The sequence below is a fragment of the Helobdella robusta genome, assembly GCF_000326865.2.
Source record: "Helobdella robusta unplaced genomic scaffold HELROscaffold_2, whole genome shotgun sequence".
In the NCBI taxonomy this organism is placed as follows: Eukaryota; Metazoa; Annelida; class Clitellata; order Rhynchobdellida; family Glossiphoniidae; genus Helobdella; species Helobdella robusta.
In genome coordinates, this window is record NW_008704083.1 from 337,262 (window position 1) to 364,579 (window position 27,318).

Sequence of the window (27,318 nt, forward strand, 5' to 3'; positions counted from 1 at the left end):
TGGACGGTTTGTCGTTATGTGTGTACAATTTGTGTACTGAAGGTGTTGTACAACTATGAATATTTTTATGTGTTGACCATCATCATCGTCGTCGTCATCGTCGTTATCATTATTATTGCTATCATTATCATTATCATTGATACTATCATTATCATTGATATCATATCAATATCAAAACCATCATCATCATTATCACCATGGTTATTCATACTATACTTTATTATGAATATATTATATATATATAATAATTTTAATAATAATATTATTATTATGATATTTATCTGCGACGAGAAGTATCAGACGCCGTTATGATGATACTAATGCGATTTTAAGTATCATATTTTTTTTTCATACTAACGAGATTTGAACGCAATGCAATTGAAGGAAAAATGATGACGATAATGATGTTGATGACGATGATAATGTTGTTGTTGTTGTTGTTGATAATGATGAGGATGGTGATAATCTTTTTGATGATGATGTTGTTGATGGTGTTGTTGATGATGGTAATGATGTTAATATGATGACGACGATGATGACGTTAATGATGTTGACAATAATGATGTTGAGGATGTTGATGATGACGATGACGATGATGATGGTGGTAATGATAACGATGGTTATGGTGGTGCTGATGATAGTAATGATGATGATGATGATGGTGACGATGATGTATTTTTAACGAGCGATTGGTGTACATGTACATACGTATGCTGATGATAAAAATATTATTAATGATAATTATAACGAGCATAATAAAAATATTGTTAAGAAAAATAATAATAAGAAGAAAAATGTATATATGTAAATGTTTGTTTTAAGGTAAGTGTTATAACATATGATGATTTATGGTTTGTAAAGCATTTGGCTTACATTGTATGTGTGCGTTTTTGTTTGTGTGTGAGTGTGTGTGTGTGATAGAGAGAAAGAAAGAGAGAGAAAGAGAGAGAGAAATATTATGTTTGTAAATACATATGTATATGTATTTTATTGTGATATGTTTGTTTTGTGTGTTATGTTTGCTTGTTTGTGTGTGTGTTTGAGTGTACGTGTAAATGTGTATGTATGTGTATGTATAAGTATGTGTGAGTGTATGTCTTTACAATTATGTGCGTGTGTATGTGTGTGTGTGCGCACGTGTGAACGTTTGCACGAGTGTGTGCTCGCGCAATAAATAATGTTGTTTGCATAATGTAGAGTAATGAATGTCAGACAGATGACAACGATGGGATGTCATCTCTAATGTGATGTCATTTGTCACGTGACGTCATTTTGTATGTAATGTAATGCGTTGATGTCATTATGTGTTGATGTCACCATTATTTATTAGCATATATTCAGAATCAACGGGTTTTTCATGGCTTTTTGTTATTTTTATTATTTATTATTATTATTTATTATTATTATTTATTATTATTTATTATTATTTTATTTTCGTTGATCTTTTTGAAATCGTTAGTTTGTTTCTGTGATGTTTTTGTTTTTCGCTTTTTTGAATTTCAATGAAACTAAAGAAACTAAATTTATCTATTCGTCAATTCTGACGTCCGATAAGAAGAGCTTTTCTGAATGTCAAAAGTTGTCAATCACACGCGCATACACGGGTCTAAATATATTTCTAAAATGTCAATCAATCAGTATGTCAATTTAATCAATCATTCGTTTACTTAATTTTTCAATCAATCAATTATACGTTCATTCAATCATCTATTCTTTCATTCAAACATTCATTCAATAGTTTTTTTCGCAAGAATAATTTTGATAGTTAATCAATGAATAAGCCATTCATTTAGTTAACTATTCATTCGTTCATTCATTCGTTCGTTTGTTCATTCATTCATTCATTTGATTCGAAATTATTAAATAAAAATAATATAAAACACCACAATAAAAGACAACACGTCACTAACGTTTTAAGCGGCTCAAATTAACAGCTTAAATAAATTAATAAATGAAATGATTAAATTAATTAAATTAATTAATTAAGAGTAATAAAATATCAAAAATAATTATAGTAATGATGATGAAATAGCGTAATTTTATTTCAACATCAACTAAATCTTATAATAAAAATACCTAATTTGGATATGATAATAATAATTATAAATAGAGTTAATTTGATTATATATATATATATATATATTATTAGAACTATATTATTATTAAATATATATATTATATAAATATATATATATATAATAATTATTATTTATAATTTTTTTACTTAGATTCACCGTGTATAAAGATGACGAGAAAAATTTTTCATCTCATTTATATACGTATATATATCTGTATATATTTTATGTGTGTGTATATATATACATATACATACATGTGTATGTTTATACATGTGCAGTTCATACTCATATATGCAGTGTATGTGTAATATACCGTGCCTTTAAATTCCTCTTAATTATATAAAAAAATATATGTAAAAAATATTTACATTTGAGTGATATATGATCTGCTTCATAATCATTGTTTACCATTAATGATTATGGAGCAGATCTGGGGGCGGTTATGGTTATCAGTAAAAGCAAAATCGCCCCGATCTGCTCCATAATCATTAATGGTAGACAGGTGAAACAAGTCAACAGCTTCAATTATATCGGAAGTCTGATTACCTCAGGTTGTAAATGTGATATGGATATCAAAAGAAGGATAGCTCTGGCAAAAGAGGCATTTCTAAAATGAAAAACATCCTCACAAACAGTAAAATCAGAATATCAGCGAAATTAAAACTGTCAGGGTGTTACATTTTTCCTGTGCTAACTAACGGCTCTGAGTCCTGGACAATTTCTAAAGAAATGGAAAAAAAAAGATTAACGCTGCTGAGATGTGGTTTTTGAGAAGAAGATTACCTATGTGTAAAATGTCTATGATTCGTCTGTTTAAATACACGCCTTTGTGTATGTGTGTATTCGTTTATAACGTATCATAAAGCGTCTATTTATGCTGGTACATGTGTTTTTATTTACGCATGTATTATGCGTTCTGTAAGGTCATGGATTTGTTTAGTGTCTAAGGAGTGTAAATTCTGCTGCTACACGTTCCTAGTCAAGTTAGTTGATTGCTTTTAACACGCTCATACTTACTGTGTTGTACGTACGTGATGACGACTAGATGGTGACTATGATGGTGATGACGACGACGACGATGGTACCAACGCTTTTATTACATTTGATACTTTATTTTTCTGACGTAATGTATGTAATGTAATGTAATGACGTAATGTAATGACGTAATGTAATGCCTTCTATAGATATGTATGTGTGTATGTATGTATGTATGTTAAAACCAAAACATGATGAGTGACACTGAACCGTCAAACATCAAGTAACAAATGGATTAACACTTTGATTTGTCGTTAATTGCACATGTCAGCATTCAGTTGGATATTTTCAAGCACACAGACACGCAGGAACCGCTGCAACAAGCACGAAATGTGGTTAGTTGCGAAAAACAGTTCCCTGCTGTCGCCTGATCTGACGCTGATCATTTTACATATTGCCTTAAAAAATTTAAGGGTGTTGGGGTCCATCGGGCCGAGAACCTCGATACATATTGGCAAGAATTCCATCGAGGGGAGGGCGTTCCCATATTTTTTCATTTTCTCGTCCGCTGCCCTGGCCGCGGCCAAACCGCATTCTTTACTTGTCAGGTTTACGTATCGTTCGGCGAGGGTGCCAGGGATCGTAACATCCCACGCCAAACATCTGCCGGCTCTCCAAGGTATTAGTGTGCATCCGTCCGGGCGCATACCATCATGCGCAGAAATGCCGGATGATTCCTTGAGAACCGGGATTGAAGCCTTAATGTATGTATCTGTGTATGTATGTGTGCGTGTATGTGTGTATGTATGTGTGTGTATGTTTGTATATATTCGTCTATAACGTATCATAATTGATTGATTGATTGAACGTATCTTACGCGTCTATTTATGCTGGTACATGTGTATTTTTTAAAAAATACAAACATATTTTTTTTACAAACTATAAACATGTATTCAGTTAGTAAGTTACAAAAGTTATTTGTTTTAATAGAGAACGAATAGATGAATGAACGAATAAATGAATAAAAATGAATGAAAGAAGAATGAATAAATGAATGAGTGAATGAATGAATGAATGAATGAATGAATGAATGAATGAATGAATGAATGAATGAATGAATGAATGAATGAATGAGTGAATGGATATGAATGAATGGATGAATGAATGAATATAAATGAATGAATGAGTGAGTGAATGGATATGAATGAATAAGTGAATGGATGAAAGAATGAAAGAAAAGATAAATAAATTATTTTTGAACTTTCTATCACAATGTACAACAACAAATAAATAGATAAATACGAACGACAAATTTATAAAAACCCAAAAATCATGAAAAGTAAGAAAATAATTACTCGCACTTGAAGCTTAATGAATATAATTACATAAAGTCAAACAACAATATCATTAAACAAATGAATAATATGAATAAATATTAAATGATTGATTAACCACAACATCGAAATGGCAGAAACTTAAAAATGAGATGAGTAACATATTTTAAAACAAAATTATTGACTGCTGTTGAAGAAAACTCGCCTCAACCAACCAACCAACCAGCCGACCAACTAACCAACCAACCAACCAATCTATCAATCATTCAGTCAATAAATCAATTAACAAATCAGTCACCAGGCAACCAACCAATCTATCAACCAAACTACCAACTAACCAACCAGCTCACTCAACCAACCATCCAACTCAACTCAACTCAACCAACCAACCAACCAACCAACTCAACCAACCAACTCAACCAACTAAGCAAACAACTTTCCCTTCAGTAGCATCTGATCATTGATCTTTTTCTCTTTTTCCATCTCGGCCAGATGATTCAACTCCTTCGTGACGGCCTTCAACAGGCTGGGGTCAAGTTCTGCGGCCCTCTGTAAATCTTTTCGAGCCTCCTCGGGGTTCCAGGCCCCTACGTGACCTTTGCCTCGTCTGAACAGGGCCTTTACATTATCTGCAAAAAGAATTTCATCGGAAAAAAATGATGACAAAATGTTTCAGTGAACTTTAAGCATGAATATAATTCGGTTTTAGTGTTTATTATTACTGACATAATTATTATTTTTCATAATTCGACGATACAAATAATTATAATAATTATAACAAATTATAGTTATAATTATAGTACCGGGGTCTTTTTCTAGGACCTCGGAGGCATGTTTGATGACAGAGTAGAAGTCATCGAGGTACAGCTTGCACTGTGAGTAGTTGAGGAGGAAGGGAATCTGAAATTAATATCATCATCATAATCATCATCGTCGTCATCATCATCATCATGATCATCATCATCATCATCATGATCACTATCATCATTACAATCATAATCATCGTCTTCGTCATCACTATTATAACAACCAATCAATCAGTCAAAACCTTTTTCATTTCAAACTCCAGGTATTCTTCATCTCCAGGTTTCTCTCTGTTAAATCACATTTATTGTATATAAAAAAAAACATTCCATCATCAAAGAACCACACTATCATCATCGTCATCATCATCATCATCATCATTCATAATCACAACTATCACCATCACCATCATCATAATCACAACTATCATCATCACCATCATCATAATCACTATTATCATCATCACCATCATCATAATCACTATTATCACCATCATCATCATCATAATCACTACTATCACTATCATCATCATCAAAATCACTACTATCACCGTCATCATCATCATAATCACTACTATTATTATCACCATCATCATCATCATCAAAACCAGCATTACAATCATCATTACTTGAGGGCCAGTTGATCCAGAAGCCCGATAGCCTGTCCATACTTCTCGGAAGCTTCTTCGTACTTTTTATCGACAAACAATTTGTTGCCTGTAATGTTGTTATCATTGAAACTATCATCATCATCGCTATCACCATCACCATTATCACCATCACAATCATCACTCTTTTCATCATCACCATCATCATCACCATAATCGCCATCATGATCCTTCACCATGTACCTTCCTCTTTCAGCATTGGTATGATGTTAAGTTTTTCATCATCGCTAAGAGCCCACAGGTCTTTCTTATATTTCCCCACATCTTCGACGGATGTCACTTCTTTCGTTTGGTTTTTTTTTTTGGTTTTGTTATAATTTTTGATTTATTTTTGGAAATATAAATAAATTCATTTATAAATCATTTTAAATCACATTTGAATTCAACGAAAATGGGAAATCATTATAGCATTACCAGACAAATATGTACAATAACCAGTAACAAAAGCATTTGAGCATGAGAAAATATCTTTGATACAAAAATTTGAAAAAATTAAAAAATAAACTAAAAACATGAACGAAATGCAACCAAATAAAACAAAATTTAAAATAAAATATAAGCATCAGTTAAAAATTAAACAAAAAATGGAATAAAATGAAACGAAATGTAAATTAAAAATAAAAACAGCAGCCAACCAAAAATAAACTCCAGAGGTTGAGGGTTATGGAGTAGATTATCCAAATCTGGATGTCCCAATCCCAACTCCCTAATCGTCATCCCACAGCAGTGGTGCCCAGTGCTGCACGACCCACACCTAATTTCTCGCAAACTTTTGGCCACCATAGGATAATTGGACACCAGCTGTTTGATTTTGGTATGATTAATTGTGAATTTGGGTATAACTAATTAATTGTGTATTATGATGTTATTATTTAAATTATTAATTAATTATTCATCATTAATTAGTTTTTTGTGGTATTCCTTGATAAATAATTTCTGTTTGGTATGTTGTGAACTGGTTTTACTAATGTTACGGGAATTATGTTCCAAGAACTACTAAAAAGGGTATATAATAACAATAATAATAATAATAATAATAATAATTACTGACTGAGGCATGGACAATGAATGAGGCAACTTCGTTGGGTCTCATAGACTTCAGACAAGTCTCCCAGACCTCCAACTTGAATTGTTTGCCTATGATAAGTTCCAGAGGTTTTTTATCTTTTCGGTTGTCATCCAAGACGGTGTGGTCATTGTCGCAGAGTCTTGTCTGGTAGCGGAAATATATCTTTTGGGAGGAGGAATTAATAATTTCTATTAAGTTAGTGTAAGTTTAGCCTCTAAAAGTCTAATCTAAGTTAAATAGAACTTAAGAGTTCAAGTATCCTTAGTTAGAGTGCAAAGTTACATTATCTACTTCTAGTAAAATTTATATTCTCTATAATAAATAAATAAATAAAATAAAAATATATTAAAAATATATAAATATATGAAAATGAAATGATTGAATATGTAATGTTAGAAGTTAGAATTTTGGAGTCAATCAGTTGGTCAAAAAATTTAACAACTACATTTTAAAATGAGAATAAAATTAGTCAAAAAAAATGTCCACCTTCGTGTCTTTTTCATAGTTAGGCAGATCGTATTTTGAAGCGAATAGCACTCGCTTTGATATCCCACTTGCAAGATCGATACCGTAATTTAAGTTGGACATTTTATTTTAAAATCTAAAAGTTAATTTAGATGAAAGTAGGAATGGTTATTTTTAACAGCTGGTGTTCACACTCCATTGGAGAACTTACTGGTTTATTTTGAATGAAAATCGAATGAGTTATTACAAACAATACAATATTTATATTAGATAATATATATTGTATTAAAGCGTTATTAGTATTCATATATGTTTGTGCTTGTGTGTGTGTGAAATTGTACGTATTCAAAAATGTGTGTATATGTTCATAAAATTTCGCATATTGAGCATTTGAATGTGTAATAGTATTTACACCTCTTGTAATTAACGCACTCTTCAGCTTATGGTAGTTTGATATCGTATCTCCTCAAGTTTGTATCCACAAGGACTACCCACGTTGAAAGACATCATTGGATGATATCTCCTTCATATGATATCCGATGATACGTTGATGATTCTAAATTTAATAGATCCCTAAACAATATATCCACACAAAAGTATGATTTTTCATTTTAAGACGTTGCTTCAATCACAATGAAATGAAGATCTAATCAATAAATTCCTGTAATAACAGAAAATAATGAATGAACAAATCAAAAAATTATAGCTTTGGACATGTACTAAATAAACATCAGTCTCTAAGCCATGTGTAGTATGATAATCTCTCTCTCTCTCTCTCTCTATATATATATATATATATATATATATATTTGAGAGTATGAGCAATAACCAATAAACTGATTGTCTTTACTGAATATAAGCTCTAGACGTGATATAATCTGTATATAATATATCAGGTTCTGAATGGTAGTTAATGCCGGGGGTGGTGATGGGGATAAGCTCCCATCATCTATAAAATGCTCCCATATGGCAAGCGTCTCAAAGAGCCTCTGACAACCAAGCCCAACTTCTGGCCTTCACGCGGCAGAACTGTTTAAACTAACAGGAGAAGGGGCGAAGGCGAATAACTGGCGCCATAACCAGTTGCTTCGGGCAGGTGAAGCTCGTTAGCCTTGGTCGGCTATTTACCTAGGAGAAGGAAAACTCTGACTTCAAACCTCCGCTGCCTTGCGGCATACCTGTTCATGGGAAAGACCATGGGAGCAAATCCAGACAGAAAACCACACTCCACCACCTGAGTTGCGGTCCAGTAATATCAGGTGCCGGTCCAAAGTCCGGATAGAAAGGAATGGTTGACAGGAGCTTGCTACACTGTCGTAAAAACGCTAATAACACGATGGTAGTCCAAAAAAAGTATGCACATACCGTCTCGGACGTCGCCCGGGTGAACAAGGTCCGCGCTGCAGCTTTGGGGACTAGAGGCTGCAGTGTAAAATATGCTACTGAATACCAGAAAGATAGACTGAAGATGGGGTTGACAGTTGGAGTTTGGAATGTCAGGTCATTGTGGCAGACAGGGGCTTACGCGATGATGAAGAAAGAACTTGAACGATTCAGATATGATGTGGTTGGTCTGTGTGAGGTCCGATGGACAGGAGGTGGAGAAATGGAAAGTGGGAAGATATTATGGTCTGGAACAGAGAGGGAGCACGTCTATGGAGTTGGAATGGTTATTGGCGAAAAAGCAAAAAAAGCACTGTTGGAGTACAATCCAGTGAATGAAAGAATGATGTATGCGAGGTTTAAGAGATACCCGAAAGACATTGATGTGGTAGTGGTCTATGCTCCAACAATGGATCACTCGGTTGCAGAAATCGAGGCATTCTACGATCAACTGGAGCAAACATTGAATGTACTGCCAAAGAAAGATGTTAAGATAATCACCGGAGATTGGAACGCAAAGATCGGAAGAGACAATATTGGTTTTGAAGAAGCCATGGGAAAATACGGTATAGGAAACAGAAATAATAGAGAAAAACTGCTGGAATTTGCAAAGGACCAAAAAATATATATAACAAATACAAAAACACAAAATACAAAAAAATGGACATGGACAAACTGGAAGCATTCGAGATGCATTGTTATAGAAAGTTGCTGGGAATCAGTTGGAGACAAAAGATAAGAAACGATGCCATAAGAAAACAACTTGGAAAACAAAAAACTGTGTATGAAAGTGTCAAGGAAAGAAAGCTGGGTATCTTTGGGCACATCTGCAGAATGACAGACGACAGACTGATCAAAAAAGTACTGATGAGAAAGAGGGACTGGAAGAAAAAAGTGGGAAGACCTGTGAGGAAGTGGATGGATGATATCCCGGAACGGACGGGGGTTGGAACATTGGGCTCAATGAAGATGGCGAGGGAAAGAAAAGGATTTTGGAGAGATAGAATACCATCGGCCTCAACGGTCTTTTAAGGGATTACAGAGGATCATTGAATGAATGAATGAATGAATAATATATCAATCTGATATATCGTGTATGATAATCTCTTTCCTCTCTCTCTCTCTCTCTCTCTCTATATATATATATATATATATATATATATATATATATATATATATATATATATATATATGAGTATGAGCAATAGCCAATAAACTGATTGTCTTTACTGAATATAAGCTCTAGACGAATTTAAAATTAGCTACAATTTTATCAATTGTTTAATGGCATAGCATAATTTTTTAAAAATTAAAATTATATAATAAAAAAATTATGGTGTCGGGACAATAGCATTGATGACATCGAGAACAAGAATAATAACAATAATAGCGTTACTCACGTTAACATAATGTAAAAAGAACTAGAGTAAAATTACTATTATAACATCTACAGGAAGAGAGTAATAGTTAACAAAACCATGAAAAACTAAATTTTTGATTAACTTTCTAAGGTAAAGCATCAGTCACTCGCTCACTATCTATCTATCAATTTATTTATCTATCTATCTATAAATCTATATATAAAGCTATCTCTCTATCTATTAAACAATTTTTCTTATATGACCATATCTATTTTGAATAAAACCATATCTATCTATCTATCTATCTATCTATCTATCTATCTATCTATCTATCTATCTATCTATCTATCTATCTATCTATCTATCTATCTTTCTATAAATTTATCTATCTATCTATTCCTATCATATCCATATCCTATATTCATATCCATCATATATCTATCTGTCTATCTATCCAAATTCAAGAACTTCAGAGACGTATTTATGAAGATATATGAGTTAGATACAGGAAGCTTCAAACAAACGTCCTAGTTTTATTCATTCAGTTTAACAAAACTATAAGAGACCGATTATTGTTTTTAGTTGATAAAATTTTAGTAGAAAGAACCTTAGATGAAAAATAATTTAATTAATCAATTAATCAATCAATAAATTCGTAAAATAATTAATTATTCAATCGAGTAATGAATGAATGAATGAATGAATGAATGAATGAATGAATGAATGAATAAAATAAACAAATGAACAAACGGATTTCTAATGTTACGCTTTGCAATTACATTTAACAAGATATAGATCTCTCTAGCTATACAATCATAATGACCATAAAAAACCATAATCATTGATAAACATCCAAAGTCCATGAATTAATTCATCCAAATTCACACAAAACAAAGTAGCTCATTTAAACTTTCTAAAAATTCCATATGACACACAAGCACATAAACATACAAACACACACACTCAGGCACACACACACACACACACAAAAACATACATACTGCACAACAAGAACGGACTTATAATGCTGGGAATAACAATAATAATAACAATAATATTAACAATATGAAACAAAATAATAATAATATTAGCAAAACGAACAATAAAAATAACAATAATAACAATAAAAAAATTAAATAATTCGTAAATCATTCGATGATAATAAAAAACAATAACAATAAATAATAATAAAAATAATAATTTTTATAATTACTCATAAATTCAAAACAAAATAAAAAGAAATAACATGTATAATAAAATAATATATATATATTATATATATATTTCTTAATCATAGCAATCTGATAGTCTGTATATAGTTAAACCAAGAAGAAATAATCAAAACCATGTGTAATGTAATGTATGACGATTGACCATCTATCTATCTATCCATCTATCTATCCATCTATCTATCCATCTATCTATCTATCTATCTATCTATCTATCCATCCATCCATCCATCCATCCATCCATCCATCCATCCATCCATCCATCCATCCATCCATCCATCCATCCATCCATCCATCCATCCATCCATCCATCCATCCATCCATCCATCCATCCATCCATCCATCCATCCATCCATCCATCCATCCATCCATCCATCCATCCATCCATCCATCCATCCATCCATCCATCCATCCATCCATCCATCCATCCATCCATTTATCATTCTATCAACCTGCCTCTCTATCAATCTGCCTGTCTACCAATCTTTCTATCTGTTTCATTTTCTCTGAAAAAAAAGAAAACTTAATAAATCATCAATAAATATATTTTCATTATTATTATCATAAATTAATTATTATTATCATTAAATTATATTCAACTATAATTTTTAATTATTACAAATATTAAGGGCAAAACTCATTCTGATATTGTTAGAAATTTATAATGAAAAAAATGTTGTTTCATAATTCGATGGAGAAACTAAGAAAACAATGAAAAAAGAACCTGAAAAAAGTAAAGAAAGAGAGAGAGAGAGAGAGAGAGAGAGAGAGAGAGAGAGAGAGAGAGAGAGAGAGAGAGAAAGAGAGAGAGAAGAAAAAGAGAGAAAATGAAAATTTCTAAAACATATTCAAAGCAGAGAAATAACAACTGTAATAAAAATGGAAAAAAAAAATATGACACCTGCATTGATCCCATGACGTCACTAGCTAGGTTGGACAGTTTACCAGCAACTTTGCTTATGCCTTCAATGAATGAATGAATGAATAAATGAATGAATGAATCAACCAACCAATCAATAAATCAATCAATCAATCAATCAATCAATCAATCAACCAATCATTCATTCAATTAATTCATCAATCCATCCATCAATTAATTAGACATGAAAAGAAACATATGCAGATGAATGCAAATGAAGGAATCAACTAACTAACAAATGAATGACTGAACAAATGAACGAACGAATAACGGAACTTGGATGAATGAATGAAAGAATGAATTAACAAATGAATAAATAAATGAATAAACCAGAATGAACGACTGAACATGAATGATTGGATGAAAGAATGAATGAACAAATGAATGAACGAATGAATGATACCTTGTCTCATACCTTCCTTTATGTCTGATAAGTCTGTACCAGTATACCTAAATATAAATGTATTCATTTGTTAATTTATTTACTTATAATTTATTTACTTACTTATTAATTAATTCAATTAATTATAGTAATAAATATATAAAATTGTACTACATTTAAATTTGAATCAATATTTTCGTATGTTAAACAAGAAACATTGAATGAATAATTGCATTTTAAGTTTGCTGCATGCAATGAATAACAAAAAGTTACAAGAAGCAGATAAAATAGCGCACAAATTAAGCGAAATTTTTAAAAATAACCCAGCACTGATTATCATAATTTATGCAATTGACTTTGACCTTGAGTTATCAGGAGCCCCACCAAATAATTCGGAACTCGAGATGGCGTTACTACCTTCAAATTTCCTCAGATTCTGTTTCGCTTCGTACTAATAATGGCAGTTGGGAAAGTATTTCACTCCAACAATTACTTCAACAAACAAGAATCATAAAAAAAAAACTTGACTTCACACACATATACCAACACCCACAAACACACACATACAAACACACATACGAACAAACACACCCACAAACACACACACACACAAACACACACACACACAAACAAACACAAACACACACAAACACACACACAAACAAGTAAACACACATCTATATCTCTAGTTCCTCCAAAAAACTGATCAGAAGAGATGGCTTTGGCGTTGCCGAATTTCTGCTGTGCTTCTGACGACGTTTCAACACTCGGCACCGGGTAAGCCTTTCGACTGCGACCTCTGGATAGATGAAAAAAATTATAATTGTTAACCTTAACACAGGACAAAAAAAACAAACTAACTCATGTTTTGTCAGAGCAAAGAATAAAAAACACTAAAAATGAAAATCACATTAGCCATATCACGACCCACCTATCATCATCATCTTTAGCGACCACACCACCACTACCACTGCTGCTACTGCCGCCATAGCCTCCAAAACCAGCACCTCCGAAATCATTTTCCTGCATGCTTCGAGAGGATTTTTTCGTCCAATTAGACTTATCGTTGAAGTCCCTGTCATCTGACGAGTGCTTGGCGTCAAAGTAGTTGGACCTGTGTGGTGATTGTGATTATAATTATGGTGATAATTTGGTGATTGTGTGATGATGATGATGACTGTGTGATGATGATTATTGTGTGATGATGATGATGATGATTGTGTGACGATGATGAGATGATGATGACGACGACGCTGAACACGATGTTGGAGATGACAATTTTTTTGATGACGACAAGTCTGTGATGATTAAATGAAGATGGTAACGAAAATGATAATCATGGCTACGTAGATATGGGCGGTGACAATTCGAACTAACCTAAAAACAAATAATCACATCAACAAAAAACTAAATGAACAACAACAACGACTTCATCTACGACATCATCTACGACGACAACAACAACAGTAGCAAAGAGACCAACTTCATTTGGAAAGATCTGACATCGTTGATGACTTCAAAGTCGTCGTCATTGTTATTTTTGGAGCCCCTAGACGAGTATCGATCCATTTTGTAGTGGGCCGAGCCATTGGTCGGGTTCTCCTGATTTATGCACTGCATATCTGAGGTGGCTGAGTGACTCACTAATCTGTGTAAAATTAGGTAATTCACTCATTCATTCAATCATTCTTTCCATCATTTATTCGTTCACTCGTGTGTTCATTCATTCACTACTTTGTTTATTCATTCACTTTGTTAATTCATTTATTCTTTCATCCACTCAATAACTAATTAATTAATTCATTCATTCATTCCTTTACTTGTTCATTCAGTCATATTTGTAAAAATAAAAAATATAATGAACGAAAGAATGAGTGAATGAATGAATGAATAAATGAATGAATGAATGAATGGATGGATGGATGAGTAAATAAGTAAATAAATGAACCTTGTACCCCCAGAACCCATGCCAAGCCTCTCCGCCTGTTCCAATTTTTTGGGATCAAAATTTTTGAACTGTTGAGCTCGCTTGTTCTCATCAATTGCCAATTCTTTGTAGGCCAGGTTCATGGAGATGCTGTGTGTGTGCGCGCGTGTGTGTGTACGTGTATGTGTGTGTGTTTGTGTGTGGAAAATGTTGATGTCGTCGTGAAGTTGCCGTGAATGTGATGTCGTTGCTGGGAGTAGTTGTTGTTGTTATTGTGGTAGTAGTTAATCTAGTGATGGTGTTTAATGTGAGATTTAAAATTCAATATGACTCTTATCAGTAAATATCTATTAAACTCAGTAAAAAGCAACAAATAACATATAAATATTATATATATATATATATAACTAACTAATTATCTTTGTCGTTATCAGGTTTGGATTTATGATCTTTGATTGCACTTGGGACTTCCTTTTCCTTCTGCAAGGCCGCTGACTCGATTTCTGCAAAATTAGTTGTCACTTTCTGAGCACCCAAACCCCCTTTCTTGGCACCTCCCGCCTTAGAAAATGTTATCAAAAACACTAATTAATTAATCAAATTGAAGATATAGATATATGAAAGGTCAATAGACTAACCATTCATTCATGTAATAAAATAAATAATTAATTAGATTATCAGTCAATCAACTGGCCAATTAACTAACCATTCAACCAACCAATCAACAAACTCACCCCTTTTTTACTGGGGGCTATTCTTCCACCGATCGTCGGCTTGTGTCCGGCCAATAACTTCTCAGCCGATTTTGGAGACATGCTCAGTGCAGCCTCTATATTTGGGCCTTCAGCTGAGGTGTTTTCTGATTGGTCAATGAATCAATGATTAATACGAATGCTGCTTTCTGATTGGGGCTGATAAATTGATGATTGATTTTTTTTTTGGATGCTGCTCTCTAATTGGTTAATGAGAAAATTGTAAATTTGAATGCTGCTTTTCAATTGGTCGGTGGATAGATGATTGAAAAGAACAAACATTTCTGATTGGCAGATAAAATGATATGATTTGGGTGATGATTGGTTGATGGTTCAATGATTGATTAAACTCTTATGTCACCTTTATTGATGTCAGAATTAATCATCTTTCCACTGTCTTGTGAAACATTTGTATCTGGCAAAAACGAGATAAATAAATTCAATTAAAGAGAAAAATTTATGATAGCCAAAAATAAGAGATGTGGATTTTGAAATTTTGAAAAAAACTTGCATTCATAAAAATCAACTAAACAATCAACCAACCAATCAATAAATCAATCATTCAATAAATCAATCAACCATTCAATCAATTTATCAATCAATCCAACATTCAAACAATCAATTAATTGACCATTTACTCAAATGATCAACCATTCAATTAATTAATTAATTAATTAATTAATTTATCTAAACAACTAACTAATAGGCTGTGAAACATTGAATAATGAGGTTTCCTTGCTGTAAAAGTTTTCATGCTCAGTGAAAAACTCCTGATGTTGTTGCTGGTGGTGGTTGCCTGCTAACTGGTCATCGTCAGTGTGTGGTTCTCCATGTACACTATCCAGATGTAACTGAGAAATGGTGATGTTGATCATTGTGACTTGAATAAATCATCAATAAATCATCAATCAATCAATCATCAATAAATCATCAATAAATCATCAATAAATCATCAATCAATCAATCAATCAATCAACCAATCAATCATTCATTCATTTATTCAATCAATTAATCAAGTAATCAATGACATACATCAATTTTAATGATGATATTGATGAAGTTTTAATGATGATAACAAATCACTAAGCAGCTGGTGATAAAATAATTTTAATGTCCAAGATTTTTCAGTGAGTTTATTGTTAACAGATGTAACTCAATGAATGGACACTTAAGATAATTGAAAATGAGATTGCTAAAATAATACATTATAAATACCATATAAATTGGTCAGCCTACTCTCTGACATTGTCATTTTTATAATTACAGTACATATATATCACTTAGGTCTCGGAGGGCCAAAAATATTCTTCTTAGATCATTTTGAAAGCAGTTTTAAATTTAAAAATGGAGAAAATTGAAGAAAATGAAAAAATTAAATAAAAAGAAGAACCCTTGTGTGTTGTTTGAGAGCTTTCATTGCACTAAGATGAAGTTTCTCTCTGTATAATTGAGCTGCTCGACTTTTGTACTTTAACTGCGAGTCATTCGTCGTGCAGTTGTGCTGTTCAAAGAAGGCCCTCTGTGAAATGAAGAAAAGGCTATTGAAGTAGAAATATATTTGACAATGCTATATAATAACAATAAAATACAATTCTCTTGAAATTTAGTTTATTGTGTTTTCATAAAAAAATAGTTGTAAGTACAGCGCTGGCATTTCCTCCAATCTGCATGGCCCTCAACTGCAGCCATGTCCAGTTAGTGTCCAGCTGTATGGATCTGATGAAAGTGATGTGGACCCCCAGGGAACGATGGACAGCAGAGCAGTCAATGCACAGGAACACTCCATAGGTGACACTGGCCCACGTTGGGTTCATAGCCCCACAGTCAAAACATTGCTAAATTTTGAAAGAGGTCAAAAGATTTTTATATTTTAAAATTTAAATGGGTGCTGTCAAAAATTTAATTAAAAAAGTTATGTATCACAATTAGGTTATTAATTAATAAATTTTATAGAGAATTAAATAAAAAAACGGTACTAAAAACCACGATCTAGATCGCCGGTCATTGAAAAACGAACAAAAACACGAAAAAACACCAAAACAGGACACAAAAAAGTTTGATCCAGGCTTGTGGGCTAACATAAGCCATAAGGATACCTTGTTGGAAGGAATACTTTTTAGTCGTTTGAAAACGGCCGTTATATCACTTTTACTTGGATTTGAAGTCGTCATTATTTTGAAAACACTAAGAAATTATCTTCTAAAATCAACAATAAACAGCGAATATAGAAGTATTTTTTATAAAATGACGGACGAAGAAGTACGATCTGTAATTATTTAGTAGATTAAAAGTGAACCGATTAATAGAAAAGACGTGTATGATTCATTTTGCACCGCCCACTTAAGTTAGTGAGCCTTTTTTTTGAGCAGATTTAAATTAGACTTCGATGAATAGAATACTCTTCTAAAGTTGATTTTGCCTTTTATCGATAAACTATTAATGATTTATTTGTTATAATTAACAAGATTTACTATCACCAAAATGGCAAAATATGACTAAACGATAAGTTTGCAGTAAAAATCAAACATGATCTGATTGTATTGTAGCCATTGAACTACACTTAGAATCAAAATTTTATTTCAAATCAGTAGCCTATGTATGTGATTTTCATGATTTCACCTTAAAATCGCATATATTTATAAAACCAGATTATCTTGCTTCTACACATGGATATACCCATGCTTCTCCACCATTAACTTTACTGGAAGCAAGAGCCACAGTGACATCATACACTAAACCTATCATCGTTTTGCTGCAGGTATATCCCGGTGATAAGTAACACTTTTATGTACTTACCAATGAATACATGACTATTTTTTAAAATGAATAAACGACCAAAGAATGAACGAATGAATATGTAAATAAATAAATAATCGAATGAGAGAATGGGAGAATGAAAAAAATGAATGTTTCATCGTCACTAACATACAATTTTATAATAGTTGCTCTTACGACCGTTACATTTCAAAATTACACCAAGCTAGCTAGAGGCTTTGTCGGTCGGCGTATTTCATTGCGGTTCATTTCCTTGCATCTCGATCTTATATCGAGAATACAACATAAATCCTGTTTTGTATAGAGCTGTATATATAATTTAATAGGTAGGTGACGCAAGCTTTACCTTTTAACGTTTGCTCGAATTGGCTGTAGATAGAGTTCATAAAGGCAAACATACACGTATCGCATACGTATATACATTGCCTTAAAAAATTTCTGAAAATTCTAAAAAAAAAAATAAAAAAAAACTAACTTTAAATTGGTTAATGTCAACAATTTGGTGGAATTCATACAATATTGCATACAATAAAGTCTCCTTTCAACATATATAGATGATTGTATTGTATATATGCATACACACACACACACACACATACACACACACATATATAAAAATTTAATAAATATAAATTTTTAATATATTTATATATATTCATGTATATAATATGTTTTTATATATAATACAACTCCTATGCATCTAATTGGTTGCCATTTTCGTCTGATTTTTTTCCCCTAACGTTGCTAACGTAACATTCTTTATTATAAAACGCAGTTGTTGTCAAGTTAGGTGAAAGTTAGGAACGGCACGACGCCACGCGGATTAGTCGATTTTCATTTCGTGGGTAGAAAATTTTAGAATTCATTTTAAATTCATTTATCTCGTTTTAAATTAGCCGGTTTTAAATTTTTTAATGAATTTCGAATAAGAATAATAAGAAAAGCATTGATTTGCTGCTTTTTTTAATGTTTAATTTTGGCTCCGCAGCATAGTATAGTAAGTTTCAGTTAGTGGTTTCACCTGTTCGATGAGTAATTCCATATCAAATTATTACGACTTTGTTACGTTATGCTTCTTATTAGTATTACTTTCTTAGTCTAACCTAACTTCTAACATTATGATTTACACATTACATCAGATCTGCTGATTTCAGTTGCAAGTTAGTTAGTAATGACTGAGTAGCTTTGTAATTTTAAATTAGTTAAATAATTTATTTTTAAAATAAAATAAGATTAAATTCATAATTTTAATATAATATAATAATATTATATAGTATAAAAGTTATATTATTATAACTTTTTTTATTATATAATTTAGTAATTTGATTGATTGTATATGATTATGATTCAATCATCAATGTCAATGTTCTTACTTAATTCTCTAAATTAAGCCAAGAAAATTTAGCAGTTTCAAATGAATATTTAATTATTAAATTGTGTGCTTACCTCAGTGATAATGAATCAGTGAGAATATTTGGAATATAATGAATCAGAAAAATAGAACCAACCAAATAAAAATAGAAAATTAAACAGACAAATGAATAAATTACAAAATAACTAAATATTAAATGAATAAATTTGTTTTGAGAATTTAAAATCAAAGTAACTATAAATATAAAATCTCCTGAGAATTTTTAAGAATTTAAAATCAAAGTAACTATAAATAAAAAATCTGTTGAACCTAGCTTATCTAAATAAATACTAATTTTAATTTTTATAAAATTTATTTTTTTATTTCTAGATTTATTATTTTATAAAAAAAATTGTTTTCAGAACAAATAATCTAGAATAATGTTGGCATGACTGCCACAAAATGCTCAAATGATAATCCTGATGTCTGGACTATGGTAAACAGCATCAACATTGACAACAACAACAACAGTGAATCAGCTACAACATCTACTACAACTACTACTACTGCTGCAACAATTAACTGTAGTAGTAGTAATAGCAGCTCCCAGTTTGAAGTTTCTAATCCATTAACTGATCAAACCTGTTCTGATTCTTATCAGTTTTACAGCATTAGCAACAACAACACGAATAACATTATTTATAATGGAAGTCAACTGTACAACAACGATAACACGACCAACAACAACAACAATGACTGCTATGCTTTAAGCATATACAACCAGAACAACAACAACAACAATAACAACTGCCAATTTTTTCCCACAACAGCAACAAATTACATTGACACCTCTGTTTATGAAAATAACTATGACCTAACACTTCGATTGATACAGCAATCTATTTTCAACCCCACAAATTTTCTCAGTCTACCGGCTGTTGATGTCAATCAATGCGTCTTTACTGATTCATTCGGCGATCCAATACACTGGAGGAAGTATTTCAATGAACCCGAAATCATTTACTCACCTACGTCTTCCTATAAAGTTCTCTCTCTTGGTGGCAAGGGCACTTTTGGAAGGGTGACTGCATTTATTTTTAACATTTTTTATGGTTTTTTTTTACATGATATCATCTGTACCATCACTGCTTCATGTCATCAAAGAATCATGACGTCATCATGTCATCATATCATGGGTCATCAAATAGATTGTTTTTATTCATATCAAATTCATGTTCTCTTCCAATGCCAACACTGTAGCTGTATATCTCCATTAATCCTTACTGTTATTATGTCAGATGTGTTTGCACTTCATATTTGTGTTTTGTTCTCATTTCATCTTGCCTTGACTTTATTAATTGTCTACATGGGCATCATCTTTGTTGTTCTCAGTTGCTCCTTCAGTTTATCTTCGCCAACTCATTCTATCCTATCAAACTTTACATTGATAGAAATGCATGTAAACATTATTAAACGTAACTAGAATCTTTTAAGAAAGTCATTTAAATCCAATTTAATTTATGTAATTTGTTTTTCTTTCAACTCAGGTGTTGCGTTGCATAAAACTTGATCATGGGGTAGACCCCTCCACTCCAGTTCATCTCATCCGAAACCCTAAACATGTCGCCATGAAGATAATCAAACGTCAGGAAAACCCTTCTTTTGAGAGGCAGGCCCAGTCAGAAATCGCCATTCTCAGACAGCTGGCAGCCGAAAAAGCGTTCGACGAAAAGTACAACATCGTTCGGACTTTCGAGTTCTTTCGACATAATAATCACGTCTGCGTCGTTTTCGAACAGCTTAGTGTCAACCTGTACGAGTTCATGAAGATGCAGAATTTCAGGGCTCTCCCAACTGATGAGATTAGGATCATTGGTTATCAGGTTGTTGTGTGTTTGTGTTGTTATGGAATGGTGGTTCTTTGGTTTTTTGTTTGTTGAAACTGCAATAGATTAATTATATGTTTCGTTAGTGAATGTGGAATATTAATTATAAGATCTTGCTGATGATATCAATGCTAACTTACTTTGCCTAAATTCAAATAATTAACTTTAAAAAACTGATTAATTTATTTAATACTAATTAATTAATTAAAAAATTGTTGAGTAACCACTCCTACAACCAACCTGCCAACATTCAGATCTTAACAGCCCTTCTGAAATTGAACTCCATGGGTTTGATCCACGCAGACTTGAAACCGGAGAATATCATGTTAATCGATCCAGTCAACTTCCCATGTAGGATCAAGGTTATTGATTTTGGGTCAGCCTGCTACAACTCTCAGACTCTCTGCTCTACTTATCTTCAATCTCGCTACTACAGGTTTGTGTCTTGTGTTTCTGTGTGTGTGTGTGTGTGTGTGTGTGCGTGTTGTTTGTGTGTGTGTCTATCTTTGTATATTTGTGTGTGTGTGTGTGTGTGTGTGTGTGTGTGTGTGTGTGTGTGTGTGTGTGTGTGTGTGTGTGTGTCTATGTTTTAGTCATGGATGTATGTATGTATCTGACTTTTGGCTTGTTTCTGTATTGTGTGGCTGCCTTTCATGTGCAGTTGCTATGTGTGTAAGTATATATTTTTGTTAAAGGGGTCTATTTTTGAGTATTAATGGGTATGTGCACGCGCGCGTGTGTGTTTGTTTATGTGTGTGTGTGTGTGTGTCTTAATTTTGTTCAGTGTTATTGCTAGTTAAAACAGACAAATGGTCATATGTTGCTGATTGAAATTACTATTGCTTGTGTAAAATTAAAAAAAAAATTTTTTTTCAAAAGTACTCTAACGCATTAGCTGCACTATTTAATGTGCATGTTTGTTCTTTCTTCATTCATTCATTCATTCATTCGTTCGTTCGTTCTTTCATTCGTTCATTCATTCATTCACCCACTCACTCATATGAATAGATTGTAACAGTGTAAATAATAGTGGCATCATGGTTATAACGTTGAAGAAGGCATTGAACTATACTTGATCATACGTGTGTGTAAACACGTAGCATGCATGAATATACATGTGCGTATATAAATATATGATTGAATGTATGCATGTATTCATTGTATGTATGTATATATGTATGTACTATGTATGTATGTGTTGTATTTATGTATGTGTTGTATGTATGTATGTATGTAAGGATGTATTTAGGTACTTGTACGTGCATGTTTCTTTGGCCTATCTCTATTCATTAAAGATGCTTCTTTGCTGCAATTAATTTGTTTCTAAATTTAATCCTCAAATTTTTTATATTTTTTTCATTTATTTTTATTTTATTTTTTCTAAGATTAGCATTTAAATTTGTAACTTATGGTCTAGGGTGATGACATTGTTTAGTTTGGCATTTTTTGTAGGAAAATTCGATTTGAAAGTACAAATTTTCTAGAATTATCTGCAACATTTTACAGTTTTGTTTTGCAATTTAGAGGCAGCGAGTTTGTGTAGAGTTTAAGGTGCTTGGTCCTTCTGTTGCAGTGGCTGGATTCGAATGCGTTAGGATCCCCACCTATCACATACCGTGTGCGTGTGTGTGTGTGTGTGTGATGCGTGGATTCTTCACTTGTGTGTGTGTGTGTGTGTTTGTGTGTGTGTTTGTGTGTGGTTCGTGCGTTGACACCTCTAAGAATTAATTAAGAGAATTTATTATGATAATTTGATGATTTATGTTTTATTTATTTTAATTATATGTTAATTATATGTAATTTATTATAAATGAAACAATATTAGCAAGAGAGTTAAATTACAAAGATAAGACATACTTTCAATACTTATTATTATTATTATTACTGTTTTATTATTATTATTGTTATTGTTAACTCTTTCATTATCATTTCAGTTATCAGCTCACTTTACTTTGGTCTTTATGTCACCTGCAATATTGATGCTATTATCATTATTATTATTATTATTATTATTATTATTATTATTATTATTATTATTATTATTATTATTATAAGTGCCTGCTTCATGGCTTTCAGTTATGTTTGTGTGTTTTCTCGTGAGTTTGTGTGTGCGTGCGCGTGTAGGATTTTTGTAAGACTTGTACATTTTGTTAGTTGTTTTCTTTTGGTTTTATTTGTTTTGGTTCTTATCTCTTCAGTATATCATCATCATCATCACTATCATCATGATTTTGTTTAGTATATACACACACATACGCACACACACACAAACAAATAAACTCACACATACACATGCACAAACACACGTGCGCACTACATTCACAGTCAGATCTATTTATTTTTAATTATACTGGAACCTAGAAATGTGGGTGATCAATAACAAACACAGGACTTTGACATGTACTGCTACGTGTAACTCTGCATAAAAATACATTAACCAATGGATGTATGTGTTATATCGAGTGTTAGTTGATTGCTTGATATAATTTGATATATAAGTTCAATATCTGCTAAAATATTGATGTGTTGGAGATTTGAAGTGCCAAATGCGAACCGTGTGAGCGATATTTAGTGTTGTTTGCGTGTGTTTTTTGTGTTTGTATGGGCTGGGGTTAAACTAATTTAAAGAAGCTCTTTTGTTGTAGTATTGTGTAGTACATACCTTTTTCTCTTAACATGGAAAGTTGTTTGTTTTTGATGCTCAAGTGTTTTTTCTGTCTGAAACTGCTGGTTTTAAATTTTTAAATTTGTTTTTCTACTATCCCTCTCTCTCTCTCTCTCTCTCTCTCTCTCTCTCTCTTTCTCTCTCTTTCTCTCTCTCTCTTTCTCTCTCATTCTATTTAAATTTCCCTCTTCATCTTTCAATCTAATTTCTCTTACAACCATCTATCATTCTTTCGCTTGTTTGATTTTAAATATGTGTCTTTTTTAAAATAATCTTTCCTTCATTTAGTTGAGCTGGGTGTCAGTGGTGGTGTTAATGTTGCTTTTAACCTCGCTAAAACTGGTTTTTACGTTGTTACTATTATTTATTATTATTGTTATTGTTGTTGTTGTTATTCTATTGTTGCCGCTGCTTATTTTTTTTATCTGTTTCATGCTTGCATGTACCTAAAATAAAAAATGTATTTTCTGATCTATTGCCTTTCAAATCTATCTACTTGCACCATCATCTTTCTACTTGCACCATCATCTGTCTACTTGCACCATCATCTGTCTACTTGCACCATCATCTGTCTACTTGCTCCATCATCTGTCTACTTGCTCCATTATCTGCCTACTTGCTCCATCATCTACCTACTTGCACCATATGCCACAAAAGCTGTACTATCCACACAACTTAATTTTGTTGTCATCTAGTTGTTCATTCTCATCACACTCGTCAGCATTATCATCCTATCGTCATCATTCATCAAAATCACCAACTCCAGGTCTCCAGAAATTTTACTGGGCCTTCCATTCTCCTACCCAATTGACGTGTGGTCATTGGGCTGTGTACTGGCAGAACTCTTCCTTGGTTGGCCACTGTATCCAGGGGCGATGGAATTTGACCAATTAAATTACATCGTTCAAACTCAAGGACCGCCCTCTCAAAGATTATTGGACAGTGCCACGAAGACTGCAAAGTTCTTTGATAAAGTCCAAAGTTGTTCTTGTAGTGGTAGTGGCTGCTGCTGTTACGTTGGTTGCTGCTGTGGCGGCGGTGGTGTTTGTGGAGGCTATCAATGGCAGATTAAGGTTTGTTTTGAAAAATATTTTTATCATTTTGTTTGAATAATTGGAGCAAGCACTCATGTATGTGCGTGTGTGTGTGTGTGTGTGCGCGCGCGCGCGTGTGTGTGTGTATTTCTCTATGGATATATGCACACACACATATATGTCTATATGTGTGGGTGCATTTATATAAGCTGTTTCTTACATATGTGTGTGTAACCTAAGTATGCTCTGGAATTTTACAGAGCTTTTGAAATGCAAAAAATTCAATCATTCCAGCTGATAATGACACGCACACACACGAGCGCACTCTTCAGTCACTTAGGTAAAACGGATTTATTAAGTTAAGTTATTCAACTCTCCTCTCTTTTACTTCACCTGCCATCATCACACTCGCAACAAACATTGTACGTGAAACTTTTATTTATATATGGATATGCATTTATCCGATATATATATTTATTTTATTTATATAACAATATGTCTAATGTATGTGTGTGTGTGGGCTTGCATGTATGTCTGACTCTAAAGATGTAATATATACAATACGAGTTGTTTATGTATGTGTATATTTAGATAAAACAACGGTGTGTGTGTGTGTGTGTGTGTGTGTTTGTGTGTGCGTTCTTGCGTTCGTTTGTCTGTTGTATGCGTCTCGAAAATTTTGCCCGGTTTGAATTTTCAAAAAAAAAAATAACTCAACCTTCCTTTCAAACATTGAATCACAAAGTGCCGCTTAATAAATTAGTCTATGATGATTAATCACAACAGGAGATAACTGAAGTTTGGCTCACTTGGCATTCAAACTCGAGATCACCTCACTACTTGAAAGATTTGATTATGTATTAACATGTTTTGCAGCCGTATTAGTGTACTAACTAGCAAATGGTGTGAATAAATTAAGTGATATATATATATATATATATATGTATATATATGTATATATATATATATATATACATATATATATATATATATATATATATATATATATATGTATATATATGTATGTATATATATATATATATATGTATATATATATATATACAATACTAGTGTCACCTGGACTACGAAACTGCCTAAGTGTTTGCGTATTTGGTTTAGTTCTGGATTAATGCAGATTTTACTTTATCATTTTTTTTTGTGATGGTTATGTTATCTGCTGACTATTTTAATAGTTTATGTTTGAGTATGTGTGTGTGTGTGTGTGTGTTTGTGTGTGTGTGTGTGTGTGAATGTGTGTGTGTGTGTGAATGTGTGTGTGTGTGTTTGTGCGCGCGTGTCTAGGTATGCTGTTATCAGCCCAAGAATGTCTTATCTTTCAATCAAAATATATTTTGTTTATTCATCTCGTTTTTTTCAAAAAAAAAATAACAAACATGTGACTAACTAACTCATATATGTATACATTTATATAGTCTAAAAATGCATCTATACTTACACATACACGCACATCCACACACATACACATACACACACATACACACTCATCCTCCTCACATATGCACTTAAATTTTACACCGGTTTTATTGCTTCTTACATTATATTACCTGTCTATATTTTTTCTCATCTTTTTCAACTTCTGTAAAAATGAACTTTTTTTTAAATTAAATAGTTAATTAATTAATTAAATTTGTTATTTGAAAATTATGTGTAGGTTTTTACATTTTCTCATTGATAAGTAATTTAAAATTTATATAGTATCATACTTAATTAATTGATTATCTTTGCTAATTTTTTCCCCACAGACACCAGAGAAATATGAATGTGAAACTGGGCTGAAGTATAAAGAGTTGAGAAAATTTCAATTCACCTCACTGGATGGTCTGCTCAATGTTAGCAATTATGGTTTAAAATAGTTATAATAAATATCATTGTAATTATTATTCGTTATTGATATTGTTTTGTTATCCGAAACGTTGATGAAGATGAGGAAGATGTTATTAAGGTGTTGATATGATGAAGGCAGATGATGATTTATTGAATGTTTGTGGAGTGTTTTGTAATTCGCCTATTACCTTTATTTGATGTTGGTAATAGTTGTGTTTTAGTTGATGATGATGATGATGATGACGATTGTGGTTGGGGGTGGTGCTGATGATGATGACTGACTGCAATGTCACTCATGATGTCTTGTTTATGTCAGACATATAAGCCAAAATTTTTTGTTATCTGTATAATTAATATCATTGTGCAATCTTGTGCTGTATGCTTGCTTGTAAAGTAGCGTTTGTATCTCTCTCTTTC

The 27,318-nt window shown here is 32.3% G+C and overlaps 4 protein-coding genes across 4 annotated transcripts; 1 reads left to right on the forward strand and 3 right to left on the reverse strand.

The window, feature by feature from the left end:
* Nucleotides 1–4,005: 4,005 nt before the first annotated feature.
* On the reverse strand, nt 4,006–7,518 carry HELRODRAFT_184898 (hypothetical protein; the record flags this gene model as incomplete). The annotated part of the gene is made up of 10 exons (XM_009016959.1): nt 4,006–4,084; nt 4,139–4,610; nt 4,795–5,016; nt 5,191–5,287; nt 5,436–5,481; nt 5,820–5,907; nt 6,042–6,140; nt 6,494–6,659; nt 6,910–7,089; nt 7,414–7,518. 8 exons carry the CDS (start codon nt 7,513–7,515, stop codon nt 4,811–4,813), a joined length of 984 nt encoding a protein of 327 aa, XP_009015207.1. The 3' UTR covers nt 4,006–4,084; nt 4,139–4,610; nt 4,795–4,810.
* A 5,491-nt stretch (nt 7,519–13,009) lies between these two features.
* On the reverse strand, nt 13,010–16,597 carry HELRODRAFT_188195 (hypothetical protein; the record flags this gene model as incomplete). The annotated part of the gene is made up of 10 exons (XM_009016960.1): nt 13,010–13,117; nt 13,342–13,465; nt 13,598–13,780; nt 14,150–14,314; nt 14,615–14,743; nt 15,006–15,154; nt 15,328–15,452; nt 15,707–15,760; nt 16,150–16,196; nt 16,590–16,597. The coding sequence occupies 10 exons, from the start codon at nt 16,595–16,597 to the stop codon at nt 13,010–13,012; spliced, it is 1,092 nt and encodes a 363-aa protein (XP_009015208.1).
* Nucleotides 16,598–16,717: 120 nt separating this feature from the next.
* HELRODRAFT_64366 (hypothetical protein) lies at nt 16,718–17,516 on the reverse strand (the record flags this gene model as incomplete). Its single annotated transcript, XM_009016961.1, has 3 exons — nt 16,718–16,864; nt 16,989–17,180; nt 17,442–17,516. The coding sequence occupies 3 exons, from the start codon at nt 17,514–17,516 to the stop codon at nt 16,718–16,720; spliced, it is 414 nt and encodes a 137-aa protein (XP_009015209.1).
* A 2,403-nt stretch (nt 17,517–19,919) lies between these two features.
* On the forward strand, nt 19,920–26,930 carry HELRODRAFT_159919 (hypothetical protein; the record flags this gene model as incomplete). The annotated part of the gene is made up of 5 exons (XM_009016962.1): nt 19,920–20,552; nt 21,019–21,354; nt 21,612–21,793; nt 24,789–25,095; nt 26,820–26,930. The coding sequence occupies 5 exons, from the start codon at nt 19,920–19,922 to the stop codon at nt 26,928–26,930; spliced, it is 1,569 nt and encodes a 522-aa protein (XP_009015210.1).
* Nucleotides 26,931–27,318: the final 388 nt, after the last annotated feature.